This window comes from Zonotrichia albicollis, chromosome 2, assembly GCF_047830755.1.
Source record: "Zonotrichia albicollis isolate bZonAlb1 chromosome 2, bZonAlb1.hap1, whole genome shotgun sequence".
NCBI lineage: Eukaryota > Metazoa > Chordata > Aves > Passeriformes > Passerellidae > Zonotrichia > Zonotrichia albicollis.
This window is the reverse complement of record NC_133820.1, coordinates 47,218,097-47,239,656: the sequence shown is the minus strand read 5'-3', so window position 1 is coordinate 47,239,656 and position 21,560 is coordinate 47,218,097. Positions and strand designations below refer to the sequence as shown.

Below are 21,560 nucleotides of genomic sequence, written 5' to 3'. Positions count from 1 at the left end.
CTGACAAAACAACTAGTTTGTAAAAGTGGAGAGAACTGTAGTGACTCAAATCAGCACAAACTAAGTGGCTGCAAAGAATCAGAGATGTGGTGAGGTCTGAAATTTAAAGGCAAAGCTCCTGAAGACCGGATCAATTTGACTCCAGAGGTCCGGAGTTACAATGTACAGCTCCTTACTTGGAAACTGTAGTGCTTGGCTTGTTTGGATGAAGGGCTACAGATGGTTCAGCATGCTTCGGGATCAAGGCATCCATCTTTAATCACAGCAGACTGCGCACAGAATTAATTAGCTCTCTGAAAAGAACAGGCTGTAATGTGGAAAGCAGAAGCCTTTGATTTGCTTATAGTGTGTGAATTCAGCCCTGTGTTAATTAATATTAAAATTCTTTACTGGTAGGTGCTGTTGATTTCATAATATCTTATTTGGCCTCATTATTGACAACTTCTTATGTGTGTTTTAATGCTTCTTTCAAACATTATGAAAAAAACCCCAACTTTGTTCTATTTTATAGATGTATATTTATGCATTAGGTTTCACTGGATATACTTTTAGTTCCAAGTGATTTAGAAACGGAATTCTGCTGATAAGCAGGATTTCATTGCATGTTGATCAACATATTTTGCTGTAATTCTTCAAATCAGAAATTAATATGGAAGAAACTGGTGTTTCTTGCATGATAAAACCTTTGACTTCATAAACAGTTGCAAGGACTTACAGGACTATCCTGTGTAAAAACAGGATATGCCTACTTGGGACACTTATTTCAGATACTAAATAAGGAAATAGGGTCCCTATAGAGTCAATTGAAAGAAGCTGGCATTCTTGAGGGCACACAGAGCTGCAGACTGATCTGTACTGTCAGTCAATGACCTATAAAGTCTCTTATATACACAGGACTTTGCAAATGATGACCTCCGAGACAGCAGAGACCTTCTTAAGTAATTTAAAGGACCAATCTCATATGCTTGTCATTGCTGAAATTGAATATAACCAGTATTTGGCTCCAGTTCTGCAATGGAATATATTTTGAGTTTTAGAATACAATTTCTTTCCTTACATTTTGAAATAATGAAATAAAATGTGGTTTAAAACATGTATTTCTGAAAGATGGATACTGAAAATCTGTTGAAATAGTTGCATACTCATGTCACGAAAGTTTCATACCACTTTTACATTTCAAGCATATTTAAAGTTTAGTAACTGAAAACAAAGAAAAAAATGCACATGTAGAATAAATGATCCATGAAAATCTCTCAGAGTATGTAAACATTCAATGTGAAATTAAAGTGGAGGTCATGCACAAATAATCCAGACAGCATGCAAATTCAAAACAAAGCAAGTATGAAAGAAAGCCAGAGGGAAAAAAAAATAAGCACATGAAGGATTAAAGTAATCTATGGATGAAAGGAGGACTGACATGCTCATTACATCACTTTAATGACCTAATGGACATAATTAAATTAAAATGTGTTTTCTGTGATAATTTCTTTTACTTTTCCAAAGAAAGGAATGTAGCATGTTAACATTTCTGTTTGTGAAAATGTTGTTTATCATGATTTATCTGAATTTGACATAGTAATGCAATTGGCACTACACACTTTAAAAGGGAAAAATATATATACAAACAATAACACCTCAAAAAGCAAGGGGGTTTTAAAATTACAATAACTTCATTACAGCACTTTGGAATTCAAGAGAACGTTATCAAATTAATAAATAAATATGCTGTGTTTCACAGAAAATATAAGAAATAACACTTATATATTGTTTCAATTTTTTCCCTAGTGGTCTAGAGCAAAAACTTCATAAAGTACATTTTCACCAGAAAAGCATATATTATTTTCCCATTTCTGCATGATCTAACAGTACACACCAAATTAGACAGATATTTTATACTGTTATATACAAATTTTCTCCTTTTGCTGTTTCAAGTACTGGGTTGCTTTTTTAATAAGATATTGTTCCACTTCAATTTGGATGACCAAAATCTGGCAATTTACAGCACATGACCATCATGTGTGATTATGTCACTGTATTCACACTAGTAAAAAGATTTCTTCCTAAAATAAGGCTGATCTAATCATATTAATATCCATAAACAAATATGTTTATGCATGTGATAATATTTCTATAGATTAATCAATGTGTATATTCATGTCAATGACCTTATATACTAGCATGGTGTAGTCAGAGGGTTTATATTTTAAATAACAAAGAAGCTGTAAAATATTATAAAACATTAAAGTGGGTCTGGCTCTGCAAACTTATAGAAATAATTAGTCCTTAGTACTAACTGAATGAGCAGTTAGTTTAAGAAAACAAGTGTTTGTTTTCTTAAATTAAGTATGTTTCTTCACAAGGAATCAAAGACAAGAGCCTTGACTTTGGTTTTGCATGCAATATAATTGGTATTGAAGTCCGGCTGATGGTCTCCACCTTAAGGATATGAAATCCTGCTGACAACCCCAAAAAGGCTTCTAACAGATATCATGATTTATATCTCTAATGAATAGAGAGAAGGGGCTTGGCAAAGAAAGAAGAGGGAGACTCACACAGAATAAAACCGTATTTTCTATGGTACACACCATGTTAATTCCAGATTTTGCTCCATTGGTGGAAAGTAGAGACCAACACTGAGTGTGTATTTTCTTTTTTAAGAAAGGATCACGTGTATGAGGATCTGTAGCTAGGTTAAACTCCAAATCTCAGATGTATTTGAGAAATTTTATTTCAGTACAATGGAAACTTTGGACCTGTCAAATACTCTGGAGCCATAGGCTCCATATGCTTCTGGGAAGCTCTGAAATAGATGTAGGATAAATAAGACAGAGTTATTTGCCTACATCTCTCCACCTGATACAAAAGTTGCATGCAACTGGAATTGCAATTGTGATAGCAAGCTTAGCCTGATTCAACAGCGTTTATGCAGGCAGAGATTCTGAAAGTCAGTGAAAAAGTGCCTGAAAATGGATTCCTTGTAAGTTGCAGTTTTTTTGCCATGATAATGTAAAAACTTGTAATGGCAAATAACTCAGGCATTTCAGCGGCAGTGAAAAACCTGTACAAGAGATTATTTGTATATGTCACTGCCATCACACAGATCACCACTAACCTAGGCAACAGAAGTAGGAGGCACTTCAAACAGTCAAGTGCCTAACACTAAAAGGCAAATGAAATTTTCAATTTGTTTGACAACAGAACAGTGACATCATTGATAGTACTTGATCTGCAATAGAAGAGCCTCTTCTCAGAAAAAATAGGGGAGGAAAGTGTTCACTCATGCCCTGAATCCTTGTTTGATACTACTTAAGCATAGATTGTGTTTTGAAGAAGCCAAGAAAAATAATTGTGATGTGCCTGGAGCACTGTGGCTTGACCAAGTATCCCCAGATGTCCCTGGTTACACATACCAACCTTCCCTGGTTGTGACAGACATTAAACCTCAGTGTGTTTCTGCTTCTCAAAAACCCACTTGGGTACTTTTTTGTGTCAGCATCAGTTTTGTATTCTAAATGTTCTTCCCTAGGCTCAGCAGCCATGAATATGTTACTCATCAGCTAATAGGGTAGTGTTTTTTAAAGGAAATTTTCATGTAATATTAAATAAACAATCCAATCTCAAAATTTTCTTTGTAGTGGTAAACATCACAAAACACAGTAATTTGATAGTTTTACCACACTGTAATAGGCAACTATATTGTTGTTTACTTTGAGCTTCTTCCCACTTTTTTTTCAGAGTGTAGCTGATTCAACCCCTGCTATTTAGTGCAGATGGGATCTTGACACACACAACTTGTCCTCTTTAGGCTTTGCAGAAGATCCTAAATATGTTGGGGAAAGTTTTTTTTTTATGGTGATCTGACAAATTTGTTTTCTCAAAGTAAATAAACTCCCAACTGCTTCAGGAATGCTTTCTTTTGCCATTTAATTCAACAAATGCTAATCCTCAGTCATCAGTGGGGAACCAGTGTATAGGGACCACCTGAGAGAAAGCTGTTCCAGATCACTGGCTGTGAAATTCTTTTTTACAGGGTGTAGATGGATTTCATATACCATCTAATTTTAGGCAAGTTTGAGATATGCTTTAACCTAGTTTTTATATTCTGTGATTATGTATGTCAGTTTTGTTCTCAGATTGGTCTAGCAGTGTACATGAGAAATTAATTTTACTGCTTCTTATCTGCAATGTGGTTTTCTTTTTCTTCTTATTTAATACCTGATTTTGGCCTAAGCCAAATGAAAATTCCTCATGTACTCACCCTTCTACAAAAATCTACAAAATTTATTATCAACATTATGTCCTTGCAATCCTTTTCTCTATATTTAACTGACACTTTTTATATTAAAGAGATTCATTTACTCATTTGAATACTGACTTTAATAAAAGATGGAGTACTCAAACACCGTTAAATCCCTATATTTAAATATTTTAATTTTATAGATCGCTATAGTATATATTTTAAATCTCTCCCATCCTACCAAAAATTTGCACTGACGCCAGAAAGAAAATATTTGAACTGTAACATATACTCAGTGTTATTTCTCCTTGGAAGCATATATATCACCTCACTGGTTTTATAGTGGGCTTTTTCTCCTGGCAATCCCAAGCCATGATGAATTTGAAATCTCAGGTTAAATGATCTGACCAAGTCTAGAGGTTGCCCCTGCTATTGAGCCGTTCCTGCTTTCCTGGTGTGACCCCAAACTGGGCCATGGCCTGGGCTCACACACACAGAAAGCGTCTCATGGTGTCCCTGCAGACATGCAGAAGATAAGCTGAGGAGTTCTCAGTGGCAGCTGTAAGCCTGGCTGTCCAGGGATCACAGAGTAAATTCCCTGAGATGTGGATCTTCCATTCTCATTCTGCACACAGAGTTAAACCCTGGCAAACAGCACTAGCCAACTTCCCTATGATTTTTTATGAGATGCAAGGGGAAGGACATCCATACTCTGTTGAGTTCAGCCTTTAGTTTTCTTAGATACTTCAAGCCTGGGCTACAGTCATTCCTTATTGAATTTTTGTACCATAATCTGTTTTGATAAGTGAGAACCAACTGGGTGAGAAGAAGCTTAGATGAAAGTAACTCTGCTTGCTTAGTTTTCCCATGAAGCTGTAGGGAGATTTGGGTGTTGGCAATCCAAGATGAAAAAGTAAAAGCCTGATTAAAAACTCATGATGTCTAGCTTCTCCAGACCAGGGTAGGGTGGCTTAGTATTCATAAGTATGAAATTTTAATACTTTTTTTTTTTTTAAGACTGAATTATTGCTTGCTGTCTGCCAGCAACTCAATTTTAATTCCTGAAAAACAACAGTTATAACCAACATAAACTACCAGGGGAGAAGAAAGACTAATAGACTTTGAAGAAAACACGTAAAATCAGTATTTCCAATTTTGCAAAGCTCTATTTAACTTGGTGCAAGGTATGAAGGGAGCACTTTTCTATGCTAATTTGCATGGGTATATCAATGTTAGCAAGATGAAAGAGCAACATAAAATCTTGCTTACGTGACAGCCAAAGTAATTTACACTTATCTGCAGGTTGTACACCACAATACAAGTGGGAAGGAATTGTTCAAACAGCAGCACTGGAATTGATAGCATGAAAATAAGAAAGGGCAAAGCTCCTTGACAGCGAAATCAATTTGGATGTAGAATAATCCGACCCAAGGGGAGTGAAAAGCCTAGATAATTTTTTCACATTTAAAACAAATCTGCTAATCTTAAGTACTGTGGGGAATAACACTGCAGTGCTTGGAGAGAAGGGGGTGGTGAAGGGAAAAGAACTAAACAGCAATCCTCTCCCAGCTCCAACATCTCTGTTTCTGTGATGAGATGCTCACAAATGCAGCATCTCAGAATTGTGCTGTGGTCCAGTGTGGGCCTGGACCTAGCCAACCTCACTGCAACCAAATGGGAACTGTGAAGGTCTTCCTCTCCTTTCTCAAGTCTCCAACTGAAATCAGAAAGTGTTTTTGACATTGTCCTAAATGTTCCTCTATGCTGCTCAATATTTTTTCCTGACAAGGGACTTTCCCACTTAGAGCTGATGTATGTTATTCATGCATTCAAGTGCTGTGCACTTGTGCAAGTGCCAACCACTGCATTAAATGGACCTGCATAAAATAAGTTGCAAAAAGACCTTTATTACTCTTACTTTGTTATGGAGTAGTGGAGAAAGATTTACAATACCCACATGCCTTCAAACTGTACTTATGGAAAGAGAGTTGGACAAGATAATCTTCCGGATTTCCCTTTTGAGTTAAAGGAAGAGTGACTGGTATAGCAGGATGAATTATGGCAAGGGTCTGGCTCAGCAGACAAATCATACCAGGTTCTTGGTTTCAATTGAATACATTGATTTATTTAGGCCTTACAGCTAAAGTTAAAACAAATAAAGGCATGGGCAAACAAACCCAAAGCCAGTTTCTAAAAGACTCGTTTGAGGTTTGTTTAGGAGGTGAAGCTCCCACATCTTGCAGTAATGCATCTCACGGCCCCAGTCTCACAAGCAGGATATCAAGTTAGATGGACTTTGGCAGTTCCTGTGTCCCTATAACCTTCCAAACATGGTCTCTGAGTCACTGGGGCAATCACTGAGCTGCTTTAATTTAACTGAATCAGAAAGAAAGATGTGAAATATTGAGCATGTCTCTTCTGGATGAGTGTTGATGATGATAAACTCCACACTTCTGGATCTTTGTGTGATATCTTACTAGAAGAAAATGTTGTTGTCTTTTTAATTCTTTCACAATGTCTACTGCCAATACTACAAATTTTTCTTTTCAACCAATTTTTTAGAAGAAAACCCAAGTAACTATGGCATTATCTATACATACATACAAACTTCCTACTATTTATTCTGGATATTAGACAGCAAGTTATAAAAACAGACCACGCATGCTCAGCACAAATTTCTGCTGGAACAGCTTAGAAGAAAAACAATTAACTCTCAGCTTTAAACTTTGGTATTTTACCTGTGCTAGCAAATTTTCACTGTGTTATATTTAAGCTGTGACTGATTTAAACATTGCACCACATATCTTTTTGTCAGCGACTTTCCTAAAGATTTCTCTTACCTAAGTAGGGATGACACAAACTTCTTGTGGGATAGGAAGTACAACTACTCTAGTCCCTACTATTATGACCACCTAAGAAACAACATTATCCTATAAATAAAACTCCACACAGTTATCAGAATTACAGAAAAATTACAGAAAAAACAGTAAAATCTACAAAATATCTGTGCTTATATTGCTTACGAAGTGAAAAATGACTCTTTTAGTATTTAATTTGAGTGACAAGATGCCAATAGGCAGAAACGTTTTTAATCATCTTGATAAATTCAGTGACAAATCCTTTATTTCTCAAATTTCTACTCTGATCCACTTTGCTTACAAATTGCTGGCTGATATTTAGAATTTGTCCTTCTCAACAAAATGAAATATGGAAAACAGACACAAAGATTTTTTACTTTAATATTTCTTTCAATTTGAAAGACATTTTTTCAAACACTCTACTGGATTTTTGAAAGAATGCTACAGAAACAAATTTCTTCACTTCAGCTGGGTAAAAGCCTCAGATTTGACTTGACAGTCATTTTTTCACAATTACTAGAACTGATTCACCTTCTTAAAACCAAGATTCTTCAAGGTGCATCAGTTCCCTGCCAGAGCCAACACTGCTGCCATGACATAAATTAAAACTGATGACTCACTTGTTTTCCTTTATTTTTGACTGTACCTGGACCCAACATACATTATTGCTAAATTACTGCATGTCTTTGGAGAGTGCCTCAAGATAACCTGGAACAACAAGAATCCATACAGTGAAATCTTTCTGGCTATGTGCTGTTTTATCATTTGAACTTCATTTGATTACTCCAGCACATGAGTGAAGCAGATGCTGATGACAGCACTATTTCTAATGCACCTTGGAGAAATGCTGAGCAAAAAGTGTTCAGCTCAAGGGGAATGGTCAGGGCAGTCCAATATTGCAGGCTCAGGTCAATCCAAAAGTGCAGCCAACATCCAAGACCTGGCAACAACTTCATCATGAAGACAGAGCTGTGGAGGATGTGAAAACTCATGGAAGAGTAAGGGCAGTTGGACAAATGAGATTCAGATTTTCCTCCTTGTCCTGGCTACAGAGAGGGGGTGGACTTTAGTGCTGTGAGTGTGTGACCAAGTTGTTGTTCTATACCACATACATCATCCCTGGGTTGTGAGGATTCAGCAGGAAAAGCTGGGTACCCATCACTGGCAGTCATCCAGTGGGAGTGGCTTATTTGGAGTTTAATTTACTGCTGGTTTTAAAACCAGCACACTCCTATGTGGGAAGAAGTCACCTCCTTCCAGAAACAAGTTGTTCCACAAACAAGAACAATGCTGAGATCTGATTCTTCCATGACACCCAAAGTTTAACCATTTTGGAGGTTTTAAAGTTTTTGACAGAACTTAAATCCAACACAAAAAACCCATAGAATCATAAAATATCCTGAGTAGGAAGGGACCAACAAGGATCACTGAGTCCAGTTCCTGGCCCTGCACAGAACCATCCCTGAGTCACACCATGGGTCTGAGAGGATTGTCCAAACACTTCTTGAACTCTAGGCTGGGGCTGTGAGCACGTCCCTGGGGAGCCTGTTCATTGCCCAGCCCCACTCTGGGTGAAGAACTTTTCCCCAATATCCAACCTAAACCTCCCCTGACTCCAGGCCATTCCCTTGAGTTCTGTCACAACAGAGAAGAGATCAGTGCCTGCCCCTGTGCTTCCTCTTGTGAGGAAATTGTACCCTGCAATGAGGAATGCCCTTTGCCTCTCAGGAATGATGACCCTGAACACTACAGACTGAGTGCTAATGGGCTCTCCAAATCAGCAGCTTTTTGAATGTAGTCAGATTGTGGTTTTTCCTCTACTTTTATGTTTGTCCCAGTACCAATCATTTTAGGAAATCTGTTAATTGTGTCTAATATCTTTAGAAAAGAAGGGCAAAGAAAAGTTGTCCAAAATCCACTGCATATGTGGAAAACTTTCAGATTATGGACTACAGAACTGCTTCTCCCTAAAGGTGAATCTTTATACTTAGAAAATTGAAGCCTAGCAAATAATTGATGTTAGAAAAAATCTTCATTAGGCAGAGAGAGGGTATAGACAGCCTAATATACTGTTATGCTTTTTATCAGTCAAGGATTAAATTGAGATAATTGACTTTTTCACTGCATTAATACACCCAGATCTGCCCTGGTAAACCACTAGCACATAAGCTGTACCTGACAGCAGGGCAGGTGTGACTGCAGCTTCTGCTTTGTGACAAAGACAAATAATCCAATTTCCATAGACAGTCATAGAAGAAGAAATAAAAACAGGATTAAGCTGTAGCAGTCCAGCCCTTTCTAAGAATGAGGAGAGTGAGGCACTGAAGTGGGCTGTTTGGGAAGAATATGAAATATCTGTTGTGGCAGGTCTTTAAGCAGAGATTAGACAAATCTGAAATATAGGAGAAAGTTACAGAAGAAACCCTCAGGGCAGAGGTGACCACCTGAGGTTCCCAAAGACCAGTTTTGCTTTGTTTGGATGACTAGGGCTGAAAATATGATGATTTCTGTAGAGCATAAACGGTTTGGAAACATGTGGGTTTATTTGTTTGGCTTTCTCCCCTGCCTCCTTTAAATGCTTAAAACTGTCAAAAGTGTCCTCTGTATCAAATTCTGTTGGTCACTGGATTTTGACACTTGGAGGAGAGGTGCATTAAATATGCAGAGGGTTTTGTTTACCCCAGAACACCAAATTTGCTACCTCAGTCAGGTTTCAATTTCTGCTTTCCTGCCTCAGTGCAATGTTGCTAAAATGACAATAAAGCAAGAAGATGACCTTACATTTCAGGTATCTGTGGGATCTGTAAACAGAATCTGCACATAAGAAATATTATTAAATGCTATCAAACTTCTGACTGTCGTAATAAATTTATTCAGAGGCAACTGAAGAGGTGGCTGAGTGTGATGTAGGCGATCTGACAGGAATCTGAAAAGAGCTGTGGATGATAAGCTAAGTCAATTGAAAAGAGCCCTAATGGGTAGTGATGGAGCAGTGTGGTGTGGGTCACAGCCCAGGACCTGCACTGCTGATGAGCAGCAGAGCTGGAAGGGGTTTTGAAAGGATGGGGAAGTCTCTTTTCTTGGCAGGCACCTCATCCCTGTTCAGCACCCTGCTGAGCATCCTCACCAGGGCAGGCACCCATCTGGGAATGCTTCCCAGTGAACATGGGCTGAATATCTCCCCACACTCTGACACACACATTAAAAATGGAAATTGCAGGAGACATCACTTTCATTTCATTGGGAAATGAAGTAGAGTATTTGTACATAGGAAAATATTCTGGAGTCACTGGTCAGATAAGGTGTGAAATGAAAAGGCATGTGGTATAAAAAACCAGTTCTCTGTATAAAATTAAGTTCTATCTACATTTTTGCTGACATTTCAACACATCTCTGGAAACAGGCAACACCCATAAATATTAGTAAAACTGAGGTGTTGCTAAAAGACTTCCCAAGAGCTATGATTTCAACTGTGGAATATTTTCAAGAGACAGTCAAGGGAGTGTATGTGATCTGACAGGGAGAAAAGCAAAAGGTGCTATTTTTGTCTCCTGAAAGACCTGTTGTAATTACAACAGTTAAGAAAAAAGCAGATTACTGGCTAATCTCTTTCCCTCCTGAAATATTTCTGTCACTTGACACTCTGTTTGATTCACTAAAAAATCCAAAAAGCCCTCAACAACTCTGGGTTTTAGGATTAGAAAAGGAAAGGCTATTTTTGTTCAGTCTGGAGCCTGTGGTAGGGAGAGTTAACAAGAGCTCAGTATGCTGTTTTGGTACATACATAACCCTGGTTACAACTACTGACATGCTCTGGTCCTTCTGATGCAAAGATCAGCATCAGAAGATACTTGAGATATGATCTTGAGTTCAACATAGCATAAAATTTACTTTTTAATGAAGTTTGTGCTTACATAACTTCTTTGGCTTCCTCCAGCAAAAGTATCAGACATAAAACGTTGGGCTGCTCCATTTTCCACTGATTATCCATAGACCAGTGAGCCCCAAAGACTGAGAAAGCAAATGCTTAGGAAATCATAAGTGTGTTATCTTCTCTTCATTTATTTATATATATATATATATATATAAACATTTCCAGTGCCCTGGAAACCCTGTCCTTTGCTGCAGCAGAGAGTGGCTCTAGGGAACCAAAGCACTGTAGTGGTGGATTTGATGCACCAGCCACCTTCAATGACAATTAAAAAAAATGCTGACGTTCATTACAACAATTATAAGAATGAAGATAGAGGCTGAACTTGGTCAACACAATAGAAGCATATTCTTTGCTTGGTGAAATGAAACCGTTTATAACTGGTTTTGTATCATTTTCCTTACTACATAGATGTTACCATCTCTAACTGGTCTGATATCTTTAAAAGTGTTAACAGGGCCTGGATGCTGGTGATGTCCCTGAGCTTGAACAAATAAATTTGTCTAGGTCAGAATTAACAGAATGTGAAAGAAACCCTGTTGGGTTAGGCCAGAGATCCAGTTAGCCAAGTAGCTTTTTGGCACTCTCCAATAAGAGATGTTTAAAAGGAAAAGTAGAAGTAATATGATCCTTTCCCTTTTATAACATCTCTTCTTGAAAACAACAATATATTCTGAGTTACATGACAAAAGTTTTAAAGTTGTCTTAAGTTTTGCTACTTACTAACCTACATAATTATTTTTCAACTTATTTTTTATGCAATATCCTGTAATAATGAGCATGGGAATTTAATTATGCATTGCATGCAAAGGTACTATCCATGGCCTTATTTAAACTTGAGACCAGAAGGTTTCCCTAGAGCTCCCTAATTTTAATTCACATTCCCTGTTTCTGTATCCATCCTGATTTTGTAGACTTTAATTTCACAAGGTGTGGATTGGGGGAGTCCAATGAAAAAAAAATAAGTCATATTAATATTCTAAATCACATTTTTAAAAAGTGTTGAATTAACTTTATAGATGAAGTAACATACAAGTTTGTCCTGAAAAAGAGGAACTTTGGGCCTTTAGAAAGATTATCCTTTAGCTCTTCCTGCAAACAGGTTTGTCAACTATATTGCTGAGCATTCTTAAACACCTTTTTAGTGAGACACAAGGAGCTGATCAACTACAAATGTCACCCTATCTCTAACACTTTCTTTGCATCTAATTTCCAGATATGGGATTAAAAATGAGGTACAAGGAGATAAAAATGCATAAGACTTTATAAACTCATAGAATAACTAGGCAGTTTCTGCTTCAAAATCATAGTTATATCAAAGACATTTTGGTATTATCTCAGGAAACCTTTGCTGTGGGTTATTAGCTCTTGAACATTGCTTCTACAATGGAAGGGTTAGTGAGATGATTCAGGTAAAACAGAAGTAAGGTACACCTTTACCTGTCCAAAACCCCCGAGAATTCTCTGCATTCAGTTAAGGGTTTTTTTTTTGTTTGTTTTCTTTTTTAAAAAATTATTTCTTAAATGCTTCTATGCACATCTCATGGACAAATTTAGAAATATTCCATGAAAAGATTTCTCCCAGTTTCATCTTTAGAGTAAACTAAGACATTTACACTTGCCCACACAGTCATGAATGTATGAGCCAAAGAAGCCACAGACCCACATAAGCTCATTCCTATTGGAATTTTAGCTTGATTTTGAAATAAAATAATTTTCCTAGGCCTACTGCAGCTGTGTTTACCTGGGCTAAATTTCTTCCAAAGTTGGAAAAAAAAAAGTAAAAATGTAAAGTGTGGACTCTTAGACATTTTACAGCACTTCATTTTGGACACTGAAAGACAAAATAGAAATAGTGACACCTTCAATCCACATACATATGTGTGTGCTTGAATATGTCATTTCATCTGGAAGGTTTGGTCCCAAAAGGCTACAGTGGTCTTGCCCTATAACTACACAATTTCCTAAACACTGAATCAAACACTGATGTTGAGTGGCTGGAAGATTAATGTTACACTGATGACAAAAATGGAAAAACAATTTGGGGAATCAAGAGTAATTAAATTCTTCACAGAATCATTTGAAAAGGGATCATTAGTTTTATGAATGAATTATTCCCCTGCAGTTTTGTTTATATATGGGAAATAGACATTTAAGAAGTGATTTCTTCTTATTGGCAATATAAAACTTATTATCTCTCAAAATAAGTGGCAATATTAATAGATAGAGTTGCAGAGAGTGGTCAGTTCAAACTATAAAATGAAATTTTGACTTCTAAAGAAATGGTATGAGATGAATTATTCTTTTCTTAGTGCATTTTATTATGTATTTTTACTGAGTTATCTGCAAGCGCTAGTAATGTACAGTTCCATGTGCCTCTTAAGTCTGGAAAACTTGTTTCAGTCACTATTCAACAATATTTCAGTGAATATTCAAGCAATAATTTTGCATTTACAATGAATTCAGGAATTGTTCTGTAGAGCAGTAACAGGGAAGTATTTTCAAGCGTGAAGTACTATTTTGCTGGCATGTAGACACTTAGGAACCCCTGTGCTAGGAACTCTGTGTCCACAGGAAGAGGAATTCCTTACCCTGCTAATCTGTCTGAAAAGACAGAATAAGGGAATTTTTAGTATTACCATTATGGAGGGAACCTGAAGGAAGAAAAGATTAAGAATGAGAATTTCAAACTATGCAGAAGATCACAGGAACAGCAGGTCTGGAAGGGACCTGCTGAACCACTTGGTCATTTCCCATGCTAGCACCTACCTACGGTCATGTTCACTCATCACACAGTTTTGGCCCTGCTCTGTTTTCTGCAGCCAAGCAGGACTTTTCCCTCATGGCTGCTGAATCTGTGTCTCCTAGTTTGCTCACAGAAGCCCTCAGTTGTAAATTCCAAACATGCCAACTAGACGGGTTTCAAAAATAAATCCCTGCAAATGTCAAGTATTCACTAGTGCTACAACTGCAAGCTACACTTCAGCAGAAAAATATACCTCAACAGCCAGGGCTGTGGGCATTTCTCCTGCTGTGATGCTTGCCAGCCAGATGGTACCAGGCAGGATAGTAGGCATTAGGCTAAGGAGACTGCTGGCCTGGGCACAATAAAGTAGCTCTTGGAATGGCAGTAGCAGGAGCCCTGTTCTGTGCAGGCAGCGCTGCTGGAACGGAACTTGCATGTTTTGTGTTGTTTGGCCATGGTGTCTGGTGTGAAACACACCTGTGTTCAATGTCTGTCACAACTGTCAATGCAGAACATCCAAAACCTAATTTTTTCTATCCAGGACTCCTTAACTTACAACCTTTGGTTTGTGATTTAACAGCCCTTGAAGCCAGGGAATTTACACTTCTGGTCCTATTTCATTAAACTGCTATCCATCTGCATTCATTTTTAAAGTTTTTTCTCTATCCATCATTTAAATAAAATCACAGCTGTCATGAAATGCTCTTTATTTTCTTAGTATCTTCCCCTTAGGAGGCACTGTCATTCAGTATTATTATAAAAAGAATATTTAATTATTCCAAAGACTATATCATAGTAATCTCTGATCTACATTTCACTATACTGCAGGTTTTGGCTGCAACAACCTAAATATTCCTTATGTTGGTAAAATTTTTTCTACTCTGGATAAAACAATTGTAAAGTGCAATTTCAAAAGGTTTCAGTATCTACATACCCCTTTTGCATCAATTACACCGGGTTTCGCGTTGAATTTCACCGTCTTCAAACGTGCACGCTCCTTTCTTTCAACTCTGGGGAAAAGAAAACACAAATGAAGAAACATACATTGATTTTAGCAGCATTTTGTATGAAATATTTCAACCTGCTCTCCCAAGACCATTGGCAGCTTACCACACCTAAAGTAAACATTTAAAGTGAATTTCATGCACTGAAAAGGAGAGGTCACTTCCTCAGCCAGGCACCAGTTTTCTGGCAAATGCAGGACTGGGTCTGAGGAGCCTTGGCTGCCCTACGCCAGCAGAACAGCAATGCCTCTCCACAGACATGGGAGTCTGGGAAAAGTATGCTGGGGACAGATTTACTCTCTCTGATTTAAGCTGTTCAAAAATCAGGCAACATTTAGAGTTCTATGGTCAGAGGAATGAAACGAGGACATGTCCTTACTCACCTTGATTAATGTGGACATTACTGTAAAAGTGATGTTACCTACCTTTGCAAAATCATCTACAGAATCTATCATTGACTGGCTCAAGTAAAAAATCTGATCATCTACCTGAAAGTGAAACACTAACCCTATTTGTTACGGCTGGGGATTGCTCTAGGAAATCTCCATCGAATCCTGCAAAGCTGGCTTATGAGACATCAGAATACATGCCTGCAAATCCCTTGCTTTCTAAGCCTGGGTACTAGGAATTCATAATTTCTGATAATTATTTTCCAAAATAAAAACTCTAGAGTTTTGATAGAATGATAATTAACAGAACATGTTTCCTTCTGTCTGAGTAGGCTTATATATGCCCTCCTGAAACACAGTGAATGTTGGTTACTATAGCTACAGTTCAAATTTAGATTAAATGCATTTCTCTGTAAGTGTGGAATATTCACATGGAAACAGCTCAAGTGCATCTTTCAAACTAAATCTATGTTATTAAAAACACATGAACAGTTCAGACTTGAGCTAGCAGATGAAGTCCCTTGGTAGTACTGGTAAGAAATGAAGACTCAAGGCTGTGTAATTGCCTAAATAGGACTGAGGCTGTGTAATTGCATAAATAGGATGGATGCCTTCTGAGGAAATAATTAGCACAAATGAACACAATATTCAACTTATTAATCTATATTAACATTTAAACTCATTCCAGCCCTGCCTAACTTCCTAAAACATCTGCTTTTAACTTAATTTCTTATTCACTGCATAAAAAAATTTGGAAATTAATCCTGAAGAGTGTGTCTTATTTATGAAGTTTGTCATAACTGCTTTAGCAGTTGTGGAGGCATCGCTGCTTTCTAGAGGCATAGCAGACAGATGAGGAGCAGCAGAAACATTCTGCATTGCTCTGAGAAGTATTTAAGTAATGCCATTAAGTGCCATTAGTCCTTCAGGCAAATATAACAACAGTGTTCATATATGCTCAGCATGTCTACTGCATGTTCCAAACATTTCATCCTCTGGCACTGTAGTGAGGGTGGCACACAATGTTGCCTCCCATTACCATTTGCGTGACACCTTCCACAATAAAACTGTTCTCAGTTACTTATAATTTAGCTGAAATGTAAAATTACAAGCTAAAATGATCTGTGTCTCAGGCCGACTACATTACTGTTGCTGCCTGAACTGCCAGTGAAATGGGTCAGCTGTTAGAAAAAGGCAAGGACAAAGTAAATGGGTTTGCCCAGTTTATAACATAATCTTAAAGTTCTTCAGCTCAGGTGCTCTATTGCCTTTATGTCTTTGGTCTGGAATTTCCATTGTGGCAGTGGGCTGCTCAGGTGATAGGAATTTACCTCTCTTTTTCCTGAAGGAATGAACCTAAATTTCTGAAAAGCTTTAGTTTTACATGCTGTGGAGAACTCCTGGAATTTAGCTTTGGTTCTCCAAGGATTAAGTCTTTGTTGAAACAGTCAGGGTGCAGATTTCAGTGAACTAAGATGTTAGAATTTCTCATCTGAGCTACTGGGACATTTTTGCCATAGACAGAGCTAAAAAGTGAACTAAACTGGTGAAGATAACAAAGTTTTTAATCTGTGTTCTTTTAGATTTGTTGATCTAGCTCTTAGAAAAGGCACTTGTTAAAGGAACACTAATTAAAACATTTTTACCACTTTTTTTGCAGGCTTGTAGTTTTTATATTTAAGGAAAAATAAACTTGACTGTGTTTTTTTCCCCAAGAAGAAAGGAGTTTAAGTCCAAAGAGTTATTTGCAGCAGCTGATGCTGTCAATGTCTAAACAGCATATGGGTGCAAATTCCTTACACTGGTTTAGTTGACAGCAGCTGACCATCATTTGAACATTTTGATCCATCAGCTGAAGAAACTGCTTTTAAGAAGGGAATGTTTCACTTAACATGGTAACCAGTTTTCTATAACCACTGCAGGACAAAGCAGGATTATGGGGAGATGTGCAAAAACATGAAGTGAAGGGGAGGACTCCTATCTCCCAGATTTGCAGGGCCCAGACTTGCAACTCTGACTTGCCTGATGTACACATTGCTGCCATGATCCTTTCTAATTATGTATTTGCCTAAAGAGTTATATCTAAGGGATAAGGAAGCATGGGTATGCTTTCCAGAACAACTTAATGGCTCAGTCCCATTTTCAAAAGTGCCTGAGGGGTCACTGAAACTCAAAGATGTTTCAAGAAATGTTCAAAGAAACCTACATCCAACATGCAAACATGACCGGAGCTGAAAAGCTCTGAGTTCTGTGTGGAGGCAGTATCACCCTAGCACAACTTATGGGGATTTCACCTCCATTTTCCCACCACTCTCCAAGTATACTGAGTACAGAAACACTGCTGTGTACAGGGAATTACCTAAGATCATGTGAGATCTGGGACAGTTGGAGTATATCTATATACTCACTTTCTCTTAAAAACATTCCTGGTGGTAGATACCTCCTGGCCCTTTTTATTTCAGAAATGGTCAGGATTCACTCACTTTTTGTCATGTAAAGCTAGAGAAGTGGAGCAGTACATTGGAAATATACTTCAGTGTTCCATGTTCCCTCACTAGTAAGCTCAGGATTTGAGTTCTTTAGGATACTGTTCTCTTCTTCCTCTTCTAAGGAAAAATCTTATTAATGGGATGCAACACTCACTACACTGCAATGTCTATCTGCTTTGGTGTTTCTGGGCACACATAGCTGTTGAAAAAGGGCTTGTGGGATTTTTCAAAATGAAACTTTCAATTCTTCATGAATGCTATAAACAAGAAAAAAAAAAGTATATCTCAACAAGACATGAACTGTGATCACACACTGCTGCACCACTGGGAGTTTTGTCAGTGCCTTCCTAAAAGCACTAATCAGTCTTCACAGTGGTGAGATAGAATATCAAGTGAGAAAAGCGTTAATCTTCAATAACAGCATTCATGGTTATGTAGAACACAGATGCAAATTGCAAACTTGTTGCTACAATGAAATAAAATGGTGACAGTAGCCTAATTTGTATATATTTGGCACTGAGATGTTTTGCAGGATGAAAGTTGTTTCCAAATCCAGCATGAGTACTGTAGTGAGGAGAGTTAGGAAATATAAGAAAGAAATGTAAACTGGAAACCTGAAAAACTTTGCTATGTCACTTGTCTTGCTTCACCATTTTCAGGTCACCTGCACTATATTTGTTTTGCCTGCCTATCAAGTGAAAATATGTATGCACTATATATAATTCAAATATGTGGCCTCCGTTCATAGCTTTTTATTGCTTCCATCCTCTGCAAGATGTGCGATCTGAGCTTACCAAGAGATCCCCATTCTCAGAAATGTTTTTGGAGCTTTTCTGAAGTGGCATTTTTGCACCAAACATGCATTTTTCAGCAGAAGAGAATGTGCTCTGGACCAGCTCTCCATATGCAGTAGCTTGCTTATAGAAAACAGCTCAGCACCTGCTCAATATTTATGAAGTGGAGACCTAATGACATTAGGAAGTGACTTCTCAAGAAATTGTAGCACAGCCTTGTTCTGTTTAAAAGCTAACAGTTCTTTTCCAACAGCACACAAGTTTCACATCATTGCAAGAGCACAGGAAGAAGTTTATAATTACACATACATACAAATTTCATTCCATATTAAATTTTTCCACTTAGATTACTGAGTATAGACAGACAAATATTTTAGACAAAGCTTAGCTGATGTTAAAAAGTTTTATCATCTAAGGATTCAAATGTTAAGTGCTGTTTAGAAAAGTAGATGATTTATAGGAAACCATTAAAAATAAAAATCATCTGAGTGGATAAACATGCCCTTCTGCCAAGCTGAGCAGAACAACAAATTTCAGTTGGCTTTTCACCCACAGGGACTTCTGTGCTGGGAAAAGCTCTTGTTCCTTGCCCTTAAATGTTTGTGAAACATTGAGTTTTATGTACTTTTCCCCCCACTTTGCCCTGAAAGAAGAGCATGGCTACATGTACTTGTGGGGAGAATGTTGTCTATGTGAGAACACAAGTATCAGGCTGGTATTATTACAGCACGTAATAACAGAGATACAAGTTGCATAACATTTGGCAGTCAGAGGCACTTAAACTACCTGAAAATGGGTATCTTAGAATGATGTCCAGTCTGACAGCAGTTTTGTGACTGCACATCTGAAGGACAACAGAAAGATTAGTGTAATTATTTCAGGGTTTTAAGGCCAAATCCTCACTGGCTGCAGAGGGAGCAGTAGTAAAAGTGGTGAGAATTTATGCTCAGCCATTCTGGGGCAATCTGTGTGAAATCTCAGGCTGCATTGCAGACCCACAGACTCGAGTCAGGCAGCCATACACACACACAGAAAATACTGAGGCTTGATATTCATGAGGTGGGAGGTTGCTGTTGTGGAGGGCTTGCAATGTAGGAGCTTTCTCTGTGCAGAGACTCAGCAAGGAAAAAGGGAAAAGAACTGGAGGTGTAAAATCAATGCTACAGCAAATTAAAATCTATTTACTATTGAATTAGTGCATCTGTCTAGAAACGAAATACACTCTTATTTATGCATGTTGGTTTAATGCATTTTTAAAATTTCCTTTAAGTAATGTGAGTGTTTCTATAGGGAGGGAATCTTGGACATGGGCTGCTCAGCTTGCTGCTGCTCTTTTATAGGGAGCTGATTTATTTTTTTTTAAATGGATAATAAGAAGGGCAATGAGGCAAATAAAAATTCTCATGGTAAAAGCACAGATTATGTGGAAACTCTAATTTAAATCAATCAATCAATCTATTTATCTATCCAAATGTTAAAAAAAAAATGGTGTAGTAAATCTAGTTCTAGATTAGTGTAAATCTAATTCTGTCGGTCATTCTAGTATAAATAGCAATTTTTGATGATAAAGGAGCACTTCACACATGTAGCCATAGTGCCCAGGCTGGTGGTTATGTCCCCTCACCTTGGAGATCCTGCCTGATATAATTGTGCTGTCACCTAAAACATAGCTTGGATAAATCTTTTGGGCAGAAGTGGAACCAAGAGAAATTTGGCCTGAAATGTTGATTAATTAATACTATATAATAACTATTTGGTGATGGTTAAACCACAAGTGAAGTGGTTTGCAGCCTCTTGTGCTGAAGTCCTGTGCTTCCGAACATCAACATGATATAATACCACACCAACTGTATGTCATTGCATTTGGTTTCTACCCAACTAGCTATGCAGACCTGTGGTGGAGAACAGCTATAGTCAGACAATAAATACACACTGACAAATGAACAAAATGTTGTTTTCAGGTGTAGAAATGGTTGCAATTCTATTTAAGAACGGCAGGATACTTAGAATTTAATTTTATTTAATCTGCACAGAGGTCATTGTCTCACTGCTCCATGAAACTTGGTCCTTGCATGTATCAGTGGAGAAACTTGGGGCCTCCCTCACTTCTTTGGGCTGCTTCTTTCAGTAACACCGCTCCAGCTGCATTATTGCCCTCCAAAACTCTCTCTTAAAGCGTGACTTGGAAATTTAACCATAAATAAGGCAACAAGTCCACATGTTGGCAGAAGCACTAAAATCTAATGACAAAAAAGTTTTGAAACTCTATCAAATCACTAAGAGGTAATGTATCCAACAACCTGGAGAGACTAATGAGTGGCAGCTCCCCTGTAATTCTAAATTATTATTTTTTTTTGCTGGTATAGCACATAAGTCATAGAGGAGAAAAAGAGTAAGGAGTCTTGATTAATCATTCCCAATTACTCTAATTAGCTCATGCTGAAATGTCATTGTATGATGGGCTCTACTGTAAAATATAAAAGACCTAAACACATAGAAAGCAATTACAGCAATTACCATTACACAGCATCTCAAAGAATAAATATGTCTGTTTACATACATATCTATTTGTACACACACACACACACACATATAGATATATAGATATATAAATATATAGATATATATAAAGTTGAAGTGGTCACTGGTTTTCAGAGCTATTCCACAATGATTTCACTTATGGGAAATGCAGGAATCGTATCTTAGTTGTTGCTGGACAGAAGTCAAGGGAAGTAGGGCAGAAGTAAAGCAGATAGCTAAAAGACTCAACCTGGATCTGTATAGCCTCTCACTGACCAAAAGTGCAAAAAATAAAGTTACAGTACCATAGGATACCATTCCACAAACAGAAAAAGGAATCTAAACAGAAAATAAAACCCTTCCCAGCATAACCCCCTGAAGCACCCAACACACACACACAAAAAAGAAAAAGAACAGAAATGAATTGGGGATTGAAAACTATAGGACAAATATTAAATTCTTCAATTTACAACATCATGGCCAGTTTTGCTTGCAGGACAAGGCAAACAACACCTACAGATATTCTTATTTTCCTTCCTTCCTTCCTTCCTTCCTTTCTCTCTATCACAGTGTTTTACTACTATATATAACA

General features: G+C 37.5%; 1 protein-coding gene across 41 annotated transcripts in view; it reads right to left on the bottom strand.

Moving 5' to 3' along the window:
• DLG2 (discs large MAGUK scaffold protein 2) overlaps window positions 1-21,560 on the bottom strand; it is a 993,421-nt gene that overhangs the window by 28,041 nt on the left and 943,820 nt on the right. For all 41 annotated transcript variants that reach the window (XM_074535042.1, XM_074535043.1, XM_074535044.1 and 38 more), the window contains one exon: window positions 14,707-14,782. In XM_074535042.1, coding sequence (XP_074391143.1) covers window positions 14,707-14,782 — 76 coding nt within the window. The remainder of the gene's footprint in view (window positions 1-14,706; window positions 14,783-21,560) is intronic.